Source organism: Geospiza fortis, unplaced genomic scaffold (assembly GCF_000277835.1).
Source record: "Geospiza fortis unplaced genomic scaffold, GeoFor_1.0 scaffold194, whole genome shotgun sequence".
Taxonomy (NCBI): Eukaryota; Metazoa; Chordata; class Aves; order Passeriformes; family Thraupidae; genus Geospiza; species Geospiza fortis.
In genome coordinates this window covers 6259436-6276337 of record NW_005054322.1, presented here as the reverse complement: position 1 = coordinate 6276337, position 16902 = coordinate 6259436, and the positions used below count along the sequence as shown (strand labels likewise).

Below are 16902 nucleotides of genomic sequence, written 5' to 3'. Positions count from 1 at the left end.
AACCATCTCGTCCAGCCATCTTGCTCATGACACAGACTGTCAGCTAGAGCAGGTTGCCCAGGACTTGCTCTAGCTTAAGTTTTAATATAACAGAGGATAGACTCTAAAACCTCACTGTGCAGCTGTCTCCAGTGCTTGACTAACCTCACAGTAAAAAACTGTTTTCCTGTGTCTTAATTTGTTCCCATTGCCTCTTGACCTGTTTCTGGACACCACTGAGAATTGCCTGGCTCCATCTTGATCTCTCACTTCACATATTTATACACATTTATAACATCCCTCATGAGTCTTCTCTTCTCCAGGCAGAACGCAGCCTTTCCTTGTGTGGGAGGTATTCCATTCCCTTCATGAGCATTGTAACTGTTAACTTCCTGATGTTAAAGTACTGCAGTATATAAAGTTCTGATCAACTGTGCAGTATTTTCAGAAGAAAATTTGCCCTTTTTTAAAATGTAACCTTTAATGTAAATGAGAAAGAGAAACAACATACATGCGCACTTCTTAATCATTGATGCTGCCTTTTCTTTTTTCTGTATTTTCCTTTGCTGTTTGTAAAATTCTATAAGACATCCTTTGAGCTACTTGCTCTCATAGACAGAGGAACCTGCTCTGTTATATGTTTGGAGGAAGATTACTGGCTTGGTATCTGTTCCCCACTGATTAATATGCAGAAAAGAAGATAGAAATTTTTGTACTAAAGCTCATGTTCAACTTTTAGTACCCATTTCAGAATTCATTTCAGTTTTGTATATTGGATTTTAAAAATGGACAATTTCTTGGGCTTTTTTAAAGCCTAAACAGCTGTTTGGCTTGATTTCTATATGACTGAACTGATAGTCAAAACAAATTAGAGACTTAGTACTGTGTTAGAGTATGTTTTAATGCAGTTGAACTCACTGCTGCAGAACTTCCCTAATCATGTTTTAGTTTGCTGCTGTCTAGCTTGCATCTGAAAGAGGTACTTCAAAAGTAGAACTCAGCATGTATTTGAAACCTATTTTTCTGGAAATGGGATAAAGTATAAAGATCTCTTCTTACTGCCTGTAAAACATTCAGGGCATCAATTATTTTTTATTAGAATAGTGATTAGTGCTCATGAGTTGGAGTCCATAGGTTCCTGTATAAATTCGAAGTGTCAGTTTTTAAATTTTCTGTTTTGATTTTGAAAAAAAAAACCCTCACTTTGTATTCATCTGTAAAAAGTTAGAATTTTCAAAATTAATATAGCACTACTTTGATTCTCTTTCCGCTTACTGACAATACTGTCTCTATTGCAGTAGTCAGGAATTTCAGGCTAACCCAAATAAAATTTAATGATCTAAATCTTTTTTCCTTGCCATATTTTCTTCTTCCATTTTGTTGTTCCTTGCTCTTACCTAGAAGACAGTGGACTGTAAAGGAACAGCCAAGTGAAAGATGAAGCTAATTTAAGAGCTTCTGAGCACTAGCTACCTCAGGAGACAAAAATTCTGTGCAAAGCAGCCTGAAATTATAATTACCATGATCTGTGTGTGTGTTGGAAGTGAAAACTCCATCAAACTCTAGTCTCAAAGTGATGCCAAAGTATCGCTGAACAGGTCCAGTTCAAGTCTGAGAATGGTGTGTTCAGGACACAATCAATAGCCTTAATAATAACAAGAAGAAAGAAAAAGTCGTTCAGTGCTGTAAATTTCAGTAAACTTTACTGCTGATCAGCACTAAGTGCCTCTTTTTTGAAATGCCTCTTACTGTTACTTTATTGCTAGAATATTTGTTTCATGCTTTCAAGACTGCTTAGGGTGAACAACTGTTCTCTGAACCTAATAGATTTAGATTTACATTAGTCCTTTGAGTTCAGTATACTCTCTTTGGGAAAGTGAGAGTAGAGGAACATTTTGTATTCAGAAGGATGGGAAAAGTTTTCATTAAATCTGTCTTGGTAACAGTGTGGGGACATGTATGTTATCTCAAATGTTTCAGAGCACAAAGTGTGATGAAAGTTCGGCCTGGTTTCAAAGAGAGAGATGGGTTTTTTTCTTTCTTTGCTGGCATGTTCATCAGGTATAGATTAATTTCCAGAAGACTCTGTTATGTTCTGCTCTAAAGATGTTTGCTGTGCTCTCCTTGGTTTCTTTGGCCATCAGCCTCTGCCCCTTGGATTTTTATTTTTTTTAACTTTAGGATTCAAGCATCCATATTACTATGCCATTCATCAGTATTTCTCATTTGAGAGGGTATGGAACATGTTGCCCAGGACTTGGAGCCATCCAATGCTGCTGCCTTTTCTTTAGAGCTGGAGTCTTAAGAGCACTGCAGAAGTGCATGCTACATTGCTCTGCTGTGGCCAGATACCCTGACTGATTCAGATGGGCCAGTCCCATCCAAACTTACTTCTCCCTACCTCCTTGTGGAGAGATAATGCCTTTAAGTCTTAACTTACTCGGTATTGCTGAGGGTCTCCTTACTCCCACATGATCCAGCCACATCTGTGTTTGCCCTTCCATGGGCAGAACAGAGGAAGGTGGGAAGTGGATTGTTGGCAGAGGGAAATGAGGTGGTAGTAAGGGATTGGAGGCAGCAGGAAGCCAGTTTGAGGCAGCATTGGAGACAAAAAGATGCAGCTATGTTTGGAGTAGAACCTAAGAAAGGAGTGTTGGGAAAAAGAGGTGCTAGATCTTCTACAAATGTTTTGTTAAGTGTTTAATGAGTATTTGCCTGTTTCAAAGAAAGGGCTAAAGTATATGAGCCTGGGTTAAAAACAGTATAAAGTTTCAGTCCATTTCAGGGGGTCCAATTTTCATAATTTGAAATTATACACAAACTTTGTTTCTTTATTTTTTTAAACATCTGCATTACCTGCTTCTTACCTTTGCATAAGCCAGCATGTCAGTTTGTGTAGTCTCTTTGCTGTTCATGTAGGTGTACGAGTTAGCCTGTGTGCAGTTCATTTGTGTACTGGCAGTAGACAAGGTATGAGCTTGCTGGGGATTGAGACTGTTGCATTTGTGACTGCAGCTCTCATACTCAGCATCACAGGAGCTGTGCAGTCTTGTCAAGAACTGCTGCATGCAGCATGGCTCTCATCTCCCAGAGCTCTGCCTACACTACATTCTGAAGTGTTTGCAGGAGGTCCTGCTCAAAGTGAACTCAGTGGTGCCAAAAAGGTGGCTACTCTTTGGCACCTAATCTAGTAAATGTATTTTTTTTCACTGCCTAAACCAGTAGAGTTTGGTTTTCTCCAAATGGTAAAGTAGGTGTAGTCTGAATGAAATGAGAAATTCAGTGTTGCTTGTTTGGCACTGAATTATATGGTTATACTGAAAGCTGCAGGCAGTTATTGTCTGAAATGTGCTAGATTTGTCCAGTGTCAAATTAAAGTTCTTCTCTGTATTCTTATATGTAATTTTGTTACTAGCTCATTGCATTTGTGCTGACAGACTGGATGGTATTTGCTGTAAATGAGTTTAATAAGTCCCCACAAACAAATAATCTTGTTCTTCAGGTTGAGCTCCCACCTCCTGATCTTGGCCCAAGCTCTGCTCTAAATCAGACTCTTAACTTGCTACGGGAGGTTCTGGCATCTCATGACTCATCTGTTGTTCCACTGGATGCCCGTCAGGCTGACTTTGTGCAGGTACAAGAATGTTTGACTGCTTTGTCTGTGTGAAGAGGAGGGAGAGGGGCAAAAAAAGAATGTGTAAGTTAGCTTTAGTACACAAAAGTAGATGGAACATTAATCTTTTTGTCTGGTCCCATTTTGGAGCTCTCTGTCAAACCAGAGTTTGTAATGTGCTTAACAGGGTGACTAACAATATGGATAATTACAGCTGAGTATGGAGTGCTACTCTTAACACAGTATCTAAATTCAGTTATCCAATTACTACTCCATTAAGTAAATACACCCTCAAGATTGCACAATTACCAATTATCTAATCTGGGTTATTCTTCCTCCTGCTAGGCTGGAATCTGTTCTTGTCAGGTTTTTATACTTTCCCTATCACTGTGGTAGGTGATCACCTGCTGACAAATCCAGTAGAAAACTGCTTTCACAGTTGGAAACTCTCATTCCTCTTTATTCTACTTTGGGGAATAAATATGTGATAGAGACAGAATGAGGTTAGAAGCCTCGTGTGACATGATTTCCTCCCTCCCCTCCCCTCCCTCTTTTCTGTGTGTTTGCTGTTTTAGGTTCTGTCTTGTGTGCTAGATCCATTGTTACAGATGTGTACTATGTCTGCTAGTAATTTGGGCACAGCTGATATGGCAACCTACATGGTAAATTCACTTTACATGATGAAGACTACTCTGGCTCTCTTTGAATTCACTGACAAACGTCTAGAGATGTTACAGTTTCAGGTAAGCTTTAGCGCCCCCAAAAGAAAATTAATTTATTACTGATTTTTACACACTGTAAGTTGTGCTGTGAATATATTTATCTTAAAATCAGCCCAAAGCCAACATAATCAAAATCAGGGAAATGGCTAAGACGGCTTCTTATCAGAGACCACGAGCAGATAGCATGTTTCATTTTAAACAGACAAAAAATTAGTACAAGATTTGGGTTTGTTTGGTTTAGTTGCAGATAAACCCAGACCAGTGAACATTTTCATTATCATAATCATTCTAATATTTATCTGCAAACTCTATGAGAAGAAGCAAATGGAAATTGAAATCACAGCCAAATGGCTGACTATATTCCATCATGCAGTTAGTACATCATCTACTGTTAGATCATCATCTATTTTGTACTAGAATATTGTGTAGCTGAAGTTACTGCTTCAGTCCTGCTTTCTGCCTCTCTTTTCTCATTTGTTTGGTTTCCCCTCGCATCCTGGGATAGTAGTTCATACGTGGTACAGTTTTGAAATGGAGGTCAAAATTTAGAAACTGTTGACGTAAAAAAACTTGGCCACTCCCCACTTATATTTTGCTACATGAATATGTCTGCAGTGTATCTCAGGAGAGCCTTGGGAGCTGGGGAGCTTGAAAAAAGTCACAAATTCTTATTTGAAGGGATCAGCAAGGATTGGCTGAGAGCCATTTTTCGCTTTCTAATCCTAATCAGAATTTCTAGCACCTTTTAGCTCTGAAACAAGTAAACAACCTCACCAAACTGGCTGGGTATTTCTAATTTCTTCTATCAGAGTTCCTTTCACAGTAAATGTTGCAATTGATTTATTCTTCAGAAAAGCAGTAGAGCTGAAGCTTACACATTTAATACCATTTACTTTCTACAAACATTTTACAAATACAGGAACAGACTGAAAAAAATCTTTAAGATTATACATAAGTAGGTTATTCAAGTGGAGTTAGAATGGCATATTTAATAGGAGAAACATTTTTCATAGAAAAATAACTCACTAAGACAGTTAAAAACTACAAATTGAAATATTAAGATTTCCCTTCTGATTTAAAAAGGAAAGTGTATTCTTCTAAACAATTTTAGGAAGGAAAAAGGTGAACTCTTTAAGTATCAGACAAAAGAATCTTACCTTTTACTAGACTTTAATATATTATAATATTTTTCTTTTTTTTAGGATTGGAAGAAAAGTTTGTGTGGTAGTTATCTGTAAAAATGAAGTAATAATGTATATATAACCAAATGTCTTTCTGAGACTGCTCAAACTGAAAAATGATTGCTGCTGCTGCCGTGACCGGATTTAGGCATTAGGTTTTCCTGCAAAGTAGAGGTTATATTAAGAATGTAAAATACTCTTACAAGTTTTTTCATATGAAGATAATTAAAACAAAGCAGATAACTGTAATATCATTGTCTATCATTCTTTCAGTTGACTTTTTTCAAACACATGTTTATCGGTATTGAATTTAAAATCAATTCTGAGTATTATTTAGTTTCAGTTTCATTTTCCTTATGAAAGACTGTTTCTTGTTTATTGTAAAACTGCCATGTTATTGTCAGTATTTTCAATAAGAATGGAATGGTTTTTAAAACATACTTTCAAAGAATTATAGCAAAATAAAATTATATAGGAATTTTTAAGATCAAGGCTACAGTCTTCATTTTTGGTGGTGTTGTATTTACAAATACAAAAAAATAGGTTCTTTTATTAGTCAGACATGAAAGAATTCTCTGCATTTTTATTATTGGTTGCTTGTAATATGAAAGATGTTAAATGGGTAAAATAATTACGCTGTATGTATTTGTAGTATTTCCTTGTTTGTTGATCACTCTCCTTATTTGTGTATTTTTTTCTTCTTATTTGTGTTTCTAGACGTTTTAACCCCAGAACTTGTTACATTTAATATTCTCACACACTCTTTATAAATACCTTATGCTTAACATTTCAGATTGAAGCTCATTTAGATACACTCATAAATGAGCAAGCTTCCTACGTGCTAACGAGAGCTGGTCTGAGTTACATTTATAACGCTCTGCAGCAGCACAAACCAGAGCAGGTGAGCTTACAGAATATACTTGTTGAGGGGGTACCACACACTTGCCAACTAGTAGAATTTTGGCACTAATGTTTTTGCAAATTGACCTTCCTCTGAAAGCAAAGGTTTGGTAATGTTGGTTTTTCACATGGGACCAGGACTATCAGACACAGGCACCTTGCAGCTGCAGCTTTTTTTACTGTGTATTCAGGAGGCCTAGTAGGGTTGGTGTGCAATAGTCCAGTCTTGTACACTCTGGGTCTGAGTAACAGGACTCCCATGGCACCTAGGACATGTTAGACTTGCCGTGTATATAAGCAGCATTCAGCTTCTTCATTGCTTCCACGCATGGAGTCCATAGATAGCTGCATGCATTTGGTGATTGCTGCTTTTTTCTTCTGTGGAAAACTGGCAGATGAGTTTAGTCGTAGTTTGAAATAGTGTCTTCTTTCACCCTTATTTGTTGCTGTAGCTATTCTAGTACCAAGACAGTGAGATTCTCAAAGTGAAAACGTGAGATTTCTTAGCGGAGCTGAAAACTGGAATTCAGAGCTCGCGCTCTCCCTTTCTTGTGAAGCACAGTTGCAGTGTGGTAGGTGTTAATACAGCCCTTCTTCCCTTCAGCTGTGCTTATGTCCTTTTGTGATCTTTTGTAGAATTAAAAAATAGTGTTTTCTGGAGAAAGCAGAACTCTCTTGGAAAGCTTTATGTTGTTTCTTCAGCTAATAATTTTGCATAAAGTGCCTAAACTCAACAGATTTTTATGTATAAAGATGAATAAATAAATGTGTAAATAATCTGATTAATAACTCAACTTGGTTTTCTATTCACAAGCCTAGCTCCTGTTTTAAAACCAATTTCAAGTTGACTAGGGCAGAGTGTTAATGGGATGTAGCAATTTTCATTTCTCTCTGTACAGCTGCCTGGCTGCAGAGGTGGTGATGTCGCAGAATTTGCTAGGGGGTTAAGCAGCATTTGTGCATTGTACTGCCATACCAGCACAGAAGGTTTACTGGGAAGCAGGTCTGAATTCTTCATGGTCCAAGAACAGATAGAGAAAGTTGTTGTCTCTTAAGTCCAGATTACCAAGGGGATGTAGCCAGTTTGCAGTTCAGTTTTAATTCTAGACCTTGTGGAAGGCTATTTTTCGCTTTATTTTATGGTAAAGAAGGAAGAAAAGGTTTTGAAAGGACATATTGAGTATTCCATATTCCCAGCTTTTAGTTTAAGGGAATGGTAGAATACAAATGAGCTGTTAACTGCATTTCAGTACTGAAATGGTGATAGTTTCCAAACATTTAAGATCCTGCAGCAGGACCAAATAAAAATTAACTACTGAACCGATTGTAGACTTTATTATTTATCTTTTTCTATATGCCAGTATGACCTTTTTTAATCCCCTTGTTTGCTTATTGATTCTTAGGGTCCTCTTTCAAATTTGTCAAGTATGGATTCTGTGTCCCTGAAGGTTGCAATGGTAAGCATTTGTAACTGTCATATTATGGTGGTGATGGCAATGACATGGTAAAGAATACTGTTAATTATGTGATTAGAAGATATTCATCTAATCAGTCCTACTCTTTGAGAATAGATGAATTGCATGTCTGAGAATACTTTCTTCATTTGTAGTAATTTGACCACTTGAAGTAATAAATACATAAATTATTTCTGAAGAGGTAGTAGTAGAATATTATTTTCTAAGCCTTGAGAAGAGGTCTTTGCTTAGAAGAATGCTGTCCCATGAGTCATCTTAAATTGCTAAAAGCAAATACTTAGCTCTAATTAGTTTTAATCACCAAAGTTTTTTTTTTTGCCTTTATGCTTTGAAATATAGCTTCTGCTATCATTTATAATCTTAGTCCTAAGGCTTTGATTTTATGCAAGTAGTTCAGCTTTACTCAGAAGTCAGATTCTGGGTATATGTCACAGTTATGTTTTTTTTTAAGTTGAAAGCTATAATATATTTTAAAGCAAATTATCAGCTGATATTTTTTCTTGGAGTGTGTGGAGGCTATTTTGCATAGTGATAGCAATACCACAGTTCAGTAGGCAATAATGTATAATCTCTCATTCTTCCTCTTTAGCCAAATTTAGCTTTATTCTAAATGTTTAACAGTAAAGGCCTGCTCATACAGCAGTGTATGTACACACCTATGGACACAAAAGAGATTTAAAAAGTTTTTTAAAAAACTTGTATGTTGAATGCATCCCAATTATGATAGTGTAACCCATTTTTTCTGTTCAGGATTTAAACCAGCAAATCCCAAGCTGGTTGCATGAACAGAGCTCTGGCACAGAGCACTCGATGGTTTACTCAGATCAGCATGCATTCTTATTAAAACTTAGGAATTCTGCATTTAAAATATCTTCTATTTATCATGGTCTTGTAGACTAACAACAAAATTAAAGGCTGCAGCCTGGGGACCTTCTCTTTAAATTATACATAAGCAGCACTGTTATCTGTAGTGGTACATAATAATTTCTCCTGAATAGTTAAGAGAAGAATCCAGCTGTTTATTTTTTTCATTACTTAACATCTTCTGTGAACACACTTTAACCAGAATGGAACTAAGTATGCTGAAATCAAACCCACATAAATCCCATCTATCAGGCAAATCTATTGGATTCTCAGAATTTTAACCAGGGGGGAGTACTTGCAGGCAGATTCACTGTCTCCCATTTATGCTTGAAAGTTTTCCAGATTCCAGCCTTTTAAGTTGTTCATACATGCTTGCAAATGGGCTGCTTGTTAAGTTCATACCCCTCTCAGCAAACGCTCCCTTGCTTTCCAAACAAGGACAGAAAACCCCAAAAAATTAATTTGTAAGAACTGTGACTTCATTGCTCATTTTTGTCTATGTTTTAAATGATGAATCAATGGGGATTTTAGGATTTACCAGCTTGAGAATATTCATTCAGTGAATGAATAAACAGGAAGGCTGCCATCATTAGATAAACTTACTTAGGGCCTTGTCTTAGTGAGGAATTCCAAGGATGGAGATTATACAGGTTTTTTGGATAATCTGTTCAATATTTGATGACATCTCTGATAAGAATTTTTCCTCTCACTATCTAATTAAAATGCTTCTTAGTGTAATATGTGTTCAGTATTCCTTGTGATTTCACCTGTGAGAAGACCTGGTTTTATCTTCTCAGTAGTCACCCATTTGACCACACAGTCACAGAATGGTTTGGGTTGGAACAGACCTTAAGGACCATCTTCTTCCAACCTTCCTGCCATGGGCCAGGAGTACTTTCCACTAGACCAGGTTACTCAAAATCCCATCCAGCCCTGGCCATGAACTGGGGCAGCCACGATTTTTGGGATTCACTGTTGAAGATGGGAGCAATGTTTTTTTCTTAGAATCAAAGCACTGCTCTTCTTATCACTATATTCTGTGAGAAAGAGAAGTAGGCTTAGAAGCAGTTCAAGAAGCCTGAAGTGAAGGATTTGCTCTTTCTTTTTCCCAGCATAAGCAGTGACTCCCTGCCAAAAAGTAAAAAAGAAACATGCAAAAAGAATCAAGGAACATGTCTAAATTGAACAGAATAGATAGAAGAGAGCTCTGAAGCTTTCTTGTATTCCCTCTGCATCGAATAGACTTGGTGTGATCTTCAGTGATGTACAAGTACCTGCACCAGATGTATAGGAAGCTTAGATGGATAATTATAGAAGCTGGATTCTCATTACTTGTCCTCCACTCATATGCCTCTGAGTCAGAAACAAAATTTTGGTGGCAGAAGCACTGAAGTTGGTAATTTGTTTTGGACAATTGAGTTATGTCTTTTAATGTAATCAGAGACGTTTTCAGAAATTGTGGTTTTACCTATTTTTGTGTAATAGCAAGGTGTTGATCCCATATTCTCCTCTCGCAGGCTCAGTTTGATCGATATCTGTCTGCTCCGGATAGTCTGTTAATGTCCCAGCTGAATTTCCTTCTGAGCGCCACTGTGAAGTAAGTACCTTGCCTCTGAATTTCTGTTATGCCTGAATAATGATCACAATCACAAAGATGAATTTGATTAGGTTTTAGTGAATCATGATGAGAATTCAAGTTATCAGTGGTAATACTATTTGCATTGTCCTTCAGGTCACAATTCATTTGTGTTCTGACTCTCCTCTTTTTGAACAAGCAGTGAAGAGTATCTAATTCTGTAACTTTCTGAAGTAGTTACCTTTGATTTAAGAGACACCATCAAGATGAATTACATTTTGAACATATTCTGCTGTGTCAGCAGTTTTTTGTCAACTTAGTTTTAAATTGGTTTAGAACTATTTTGTAAGCTTTCCAAAGACAGGTGAAATATATAATTCTCCAAGTTTTCTTTTATCCCCACTGCTTTGTCAGTTCTAGAATTTTCACCTTTGTTGTCTTCTTCTGTAGAATATTGGCATTCAGTCTCATTGAATATTTTGCTGAGATTATTTTACTTTTCACCAAATATATATTTTTTAGAGATTTCTTCTTTGAAGTATGGAAGTAAGAACTTTATTATTTATCTCTTACCTTATTTTTTGAATATAACTGAACACTAAGGCTAGGGAAGGTGCCACGAATTTCTTTCCAATTAAATGTGAACCACATGAAGACTTTCTGTAGTACTTAAACTCAGAGAATTATATGTTGCACTGATCAAAAACTTTCCTTGACATTATTTTTCACACTTTGTGAAGAATACAGGTAACTGAATACACCAGAAACTGAGACAAGTACATCACATTTTACATAATGCAACAGTATTTGGAGTTTCATTACTAGTGCTTGTCCTCAGTGGGGTTGTATTACAGCATCTTGCAATTAAAAAAGGATGTGTCAAGGGAAAAATAATTATTGTTGGGAATTGAATAGAACAGTTTGTTTGGAAGGTACCTACAATGATCGGCTAGTCCAGCTGCCAGGTTGTTGTGCTGCATTGCTTAGGTTCTCCTAATCCAAAGACTTCCAGTGTCACAGCATACAAGTGGAGCAATGGCAGGCTGCAGGGCATGCTGGTGGGTTTCAGCTGGCATTGAGTGTCCCTGCCAGATTTACCATTCCCACAGCTCAGCTGGCAGAGCTGACCCTGTTGTGGGAGAGCTCTACTCTCTGTACAGATCAAACAGGGTAGCTTGACCAGTAATGTCATTGAAACATCACAATTTCTGCTTCTCAGTGTCAGGGCATTAAACCTGTATTTTAGTTCTTGATATATTTTCTTAAATGTAGATCTACTTAAAAATCGTAATGAGAGTAAATGTATTTTGAAAGCCTCAACTTTTCATTGCTAACACAGAGGCAATTTAAAGAGGTAGACTCTATGCTACCATAATGACTCTGGCACAGTGAAATTACTGGAACTTAATCAATCCTTCTGTCAGAGGAACCAAGATAAAGTGGTTATGTAGGCACTCTTAGCCTTATCCCATTGATAAGCTTTTTAAACCTCTCAGCACATGTTAAGCTGAATTCATATCATCTTGCAGCAGTGGACAGTTGAGAGGTAAGAGGGAAGCCTTGTGTGAGGGTGATTGCTATAGCTGCTTCAACTCAGCTAACATGCAGAAGTTTATTAACTTGCTATGATCAGTTGCTATAGGTCAAGTTCTGCTCAGAATGAAAACAAAATAAATCAGTTAGTCCATTAGCCTTCAAACAACAAGCTTTAAACACAAGCAATCCTTCTGAAATTAAAATACTCATTTCCAGAGATGCTTGTAGAATCAGTGTTGATAGTCAATATTTTTGATAGTAAATAAGCCTTGAAAATTCTGAATTTTCTCAGATTTCAAGCAAAACATTTAACCAGTGCTATAATTTTAATCCCTCACTCTAGTATTGAAAATTTCAATTTTGAAGACATTTTTCCTGAAATCATATAATGGAGATCTGTAACCTATGAGGGCTTTGGTTCTCAGAATCAGACCACATGCTTTGATGAGAGACCAGGGTATTATGTACTCATGGGCAATATCATTTAAGCTTTGCAACTGTGAAGAACATTTCTTCCAACATTACCAGTGCATGCTCTTGTCTTTCAAATTCCTTTACTCATTTAAAAAGCCTTAAGCTATGTATTCGTATGGTTGTTGGTCTTGAAAAGCTCTTTTCATTTGTGTTGGATCACAGAAACTGAATGCTGGAGTTACTATTTTTAGCAAGTGCTGCCATTTGTGTTAGTAATAAATGTATCACGTTGTTATGGCAACTGAAATCCTAATGTACTGATTAATGACACTGACATTATTTGATTGAACAACACATGTGATTCTGTTCTGTTCTCTGAATATTTTAACAAACTTTTTTATTTTTTCATTTGGTGCATTACTTCTACACAAATTCAATGTGCAATGCTTTCATAAAAGATTGTCATGTTACAGTACCTTAGTGATCCCAAGCCGAGGTCAGAGACAGTTGTCTTACTTGAACACCCTGAATATATTTCCCTTATAATAGTGGGTTTGAATTTGCTATTTTAAGGACATTCTATTTTTCAGGTATTCTAATGACCTAGTAGTACTGGCAGTTGAGGCTGTATATAAAAAAAATTGATACTGTGTGTCAGAGTAAAATGCAGGTTTGGTCTTCTAATCTGCTTTCTCATACCTTCTGTTCCTTAATGTTTCCTGTAAAGACTAAGATTTTTGTACTTGGTCTTTGAAATTTCTTTAGCTTGTCAATTCCCAATAGTCTGTGAATTCAGCCCTGATTTTAGTGGATGCATTTTTGTTGTCTTTGTTTCTCTGCTGCGTATTACAGCAGGGCTGAATCTGTGGTTACCTTGGTTTCTTCAGCTTCTGCTGGAGTTCCTGTTGCCTGGGTTGGGCTGTAAAATAGTTGCAACTGCTGTTCCTAATAGATAAAAATTCATCTGCTACTGTAAGCACCATCACCATGATGATTAAAGTAAACTGATTCAATGGGCAATGTAAAACAAAATTATTGTGCTGTCTTTCAAAAAATATTAAACTTTCCAGTTAAATTTAGCATTCATGTCATTACTTGTTTATCTCAAGAGAAAATAATAGGACACAGACTTCATAGCATTGTTGGTAAAAGGTTGTGTTTTAAATCTCTGACCACTATCACTAGTTTTTGTCTGATTATGGAATCATAATGGAATCTTGCTGTCAAGATAAAGCAAATAGAATATATTTGCTAGTAGATGAAAAAGAAGTGTGTATTTACAAACACAGTGAGAAGCCACTGGATGTAGAAGATAGATCACTAAGTTTATCAGTCTTTTAAAAGATACGGGTGAGTGCAGGTGGGAAACTGATGTATGCAAATTAAATCCTTCTATTAGCTTTTGCTTTACTGTAGAAATAAAGAAGCTCCTGTCTTGGTTATCAGGTCATATATGTGAGTTTATCTGTGTATGATACAACGAGAGAAAGAGCCTTCTTTTATTTTAATTTCAAATGTTTCTCTTAAATGTATATCTTTAATTCCTTATTTGTAGTAGAGTTATATTCCCTACAAGTTGCAAATTATATTATTTTGTTTGATTTTTAGAGAGCAGATAATAAAACAGTCAACAGAACTCGTCTGCAGAGCTTACAGTGAGTTATATGCAGCTGTGATGGATCCTTCAAATGAATACAAGGATCCAGAGACCATCCTACACAGATCTCCTCATCAAGTTCAGGCACTCCTTTCATAGTCTTGCATCCCTCAGATTAGTCAGAATCCATAATTCTGTATTTCTTGAGTATTTGCATTGAATTATTTTTCTGCTTTGAATTTGGATGTGTAACTGTATAGTTAAAATATGTAGGAATGCAGTTTTCTTTAATCTGCTTGACAGAAGTCTACTCTTTCCTGTGTTTTTCAATACTTTCAATAGGCCAGAAAATAGAATATAGATTGAAAATTATTTTAATGTATTTCTCTGATGGAAGTGGACCTTGACAATGTGCAATCTCTTTGAAAAAGGAGAAAAGCTTTTTTCCTTGCTGTACATAATCCTTTCAACTACAGGTTTAACCAGTGTCTGTTATGACCTCACAAATATTTTTATTTGCTCTATTGTCTGTTCTCTCACTCTTTTTCTCAGCCTGCAATCAGTAAAGACCGATAACTGAAATTTTAATACAACTGATACACTTTGAATGACTCATGCATCACTTTGCAGCTCGTAAATCATTTCAGAGTACTTGATGCTCTTTTGCAAATCCTGTTGATAAAATCTTTGAGGCAAAATTTGTGTGGTGTTTTTGCAATATATTGTCTGGTGTTTTGTGTCAGGAAAAGAAATGTTTGAACTACATGCTTGTATATAACCTGGAAGTTAATGCTTTAAATTATTTTTATAATTCTGTTTTACTGGAAGGGTTTTGGTTTAGTGCAATTGTTTTCAGTAAGAATCCTTGTATCAGTTGAAACATGCTGATCTCCTAAGGCTGGGACCAGTAACAATGTAGGTTAGGAAAGCAGTTTGCACAGCAGTATGGCCATTCCTCCCTCACGTGTACATGATTTTTGTTTTGTTTGTTTTTATATACGGAAAAAGTCCATCTGCTCTAGTACAAGTATTTACTCAGTTCATAATCCACCAAGAGATTTTCATGGTTTACATGACTTGGGATTTTGTGGGAGAGCTGGGGAGTGTAGATGTCCCAGTCTGATGCATAGAAAGCCATAAGTGAAGCTTTCATTTCCTTACTCCTTTGGTGCAAGCTGAAGCTTGCTGTGTAGAAGCTCTCATATTACAGAGTTATGATTTAGGGGACTTCTGCTTCCAGGAAAAGAGGAAAATAAGTAGGATATTTGTTCTCCTTTGGGTCTTGTAATAATTATGTGCCAATTCCTTAAACATAGTTATTTTTTAGGAAAATATTGTTAAAGAGAAACCTTCAGGAAACAAAAAGTTAGTAAAATGGATTTGTGACTAGGTTTTTTTGTTCATTTATTTTTAAGGGTTAATTTAAGCAAACTGTTTTGTTGGAAGCATTTTGCTTTTTCTTCTCTTTGTTACTGTAGGAGTGCCACAGAGTTATTACAGTCGCCTGAGTTTAGTCTCACATTATATGTGGCTTATTTTATGTACATCAAGAGGGAGAGGAGTAGTCATTCATATTGAATAACTTATTTTACTTTTATTAGTAGTAATAGTCCACATATAAAATACATATTTAGTGGCAGCCAAGTCTGCAGCTTAGTGTATGCTTGCAAAAGAGCAAGACATAAAGAGCAGCAGCAATACATTTTAGCCTTTTGGAAGACTCATTGCACAAAATGCATTCAGTGCGCTCAGAAAGCAGCTTCTGTGGTAATGCCACAATAAAGCAATAGCTCCTTTTCCAAATGGGAGTAATTTGTTGGTATAAAAGTGTAAGTGTCCCTGGAGTTCTTGGGCCAGGCATAAATCTTTCTGTAAATATGAATGTTAGATTTATTCTGTTTAAACTCTCTAGACCTGTAAGACAAAAAATTCCAGAAGCTTAGAAAAGCTCTAATGGAAAATTACCAGGTAAGTCTCTTTATATTACTGAGATTTTGCATTGCCATATTATACCTTCAGGCAGCTGTTCATTGTTGTTTAATAATGTTAATATTGCTTAATATGCCTGTAATTATTATCTAATATATGAAAATTACATCAGTTGTGAAAGGACTATAAATTAGCTTGAGAACATACTCATAAGAGTGAATTTTCTCCCGAAATAACGCTCGACCTCAACCTCCAATAATCAGTAGCTTGCATGAGGATTAGTAACAAGTTGCTTCCTATCTTTGATTCCGTATAGAGACTTACTCATTATTTTGTCTTCTCTTGGTAAAAATGCAAAAGCTATAAAAGTTGTAGTTTAGGAAAATTAAAGTCAATTGCTAATTTTGGTCTGTGCAATTAAAATTAATGACCAATGGTCACGAATGAGAAAGGACGTAAATAAAAATATTTGACTTACTGACTCTGTCTTCCATGTTTTTAATTTCTCTTGCTTGCCTTCCTATGAGTAGGAAGAAAACTGTGGTTAGATTTTGACTTGCCTTTTCCATCTTGGCATTTCTGATTCTTTTATTTTACAAATTCCCAGGATTTCCACACTAGGAACCTTGAAGCTGCAGTCCCCTGATCAGCTAGAGGATCCATTGCAGTAAATGAAATCTCTGGGTGTTGGTACCTGGCCTGTTCTCAGACCATTTACTGCAGTTCTTACTTGAGCATCCCATGCCTGAAGAGATGCTCCCGTGGCTGGGCTGAGTCAGTCAGCCCTTCTGCTGCTGGTCCTTGTCACTGTTCTTGGAGGGACGTGGCTTTTCCTGGAGAGAGCGACTCCCCACTCTGTGCTGGGCCGTGATGGAGGAAGGTGGGAAAAGAGAGGGGTTTGCACACTGCCCACAGCAGGCAGCACTCCCTGCCTGTGACACCCTGACAGCCCCATTCTGAGAACAGATGTGTTGTCTGGTACAAAGAGCACTTTCCTGGGAAGTGGGAGAGCTGGGTTCTGGGCCAAAGGAGTTTGGAATCAACATATCCCATCTTCCTGGCAAGCACCCAGCCCTCTGACTGTTGTGTAGTATGAGATGGGGCAGGTCTGTTTCT

At 36.7% G+C, this 16902-nt stretch overlaps 1 protein-coding gene across 2 annotated transcripts in view; it reads left to right on the top strand.

Annotated features, from left to right (window-relative positions):
* Positions 1 to 16267, top strand: part of COG6 (component of oligomeric golgi complex 6) — a 54841-nt gene extending 38574 nt beyond the window's left edge. Inside the window, exons 14-19 of one of the 2 annotated variants that reach the window (XM_031056794.1) lie at positions 3482 to 3613; positions 4201 to 4335; positions 6289 to 6396; positions 7799 to 7852; positions 10252 to 10331; positions 13869 to 16267. In XM_031056794.1, the coding sequence (XP_030912654.1) occupies positions 3482 to 3613; positions 4201 to 4335; positions 6289 to 6396; positions 7799 to 7852; positions 10252 to 10331; positions 13869 to 14016 (657 nt within the window). In that variant the 3' untranslated portion in view covers positions 14017 to 16267. Of the gene's footprint in view, positions 1 to 3481; positions 3614 to 4167; positions 4336 to 6288; positions 6397 to 7798; positions 7853 to 10251; positions 10332 to 13868 lie in introns of both variants that reach the window. The other variant, XM_005420792.2, reaches the window with a different exon arrangement.
* The last annotated feature ends 635 nt before the right edge of the window (positions 16268 to 16902 follow it).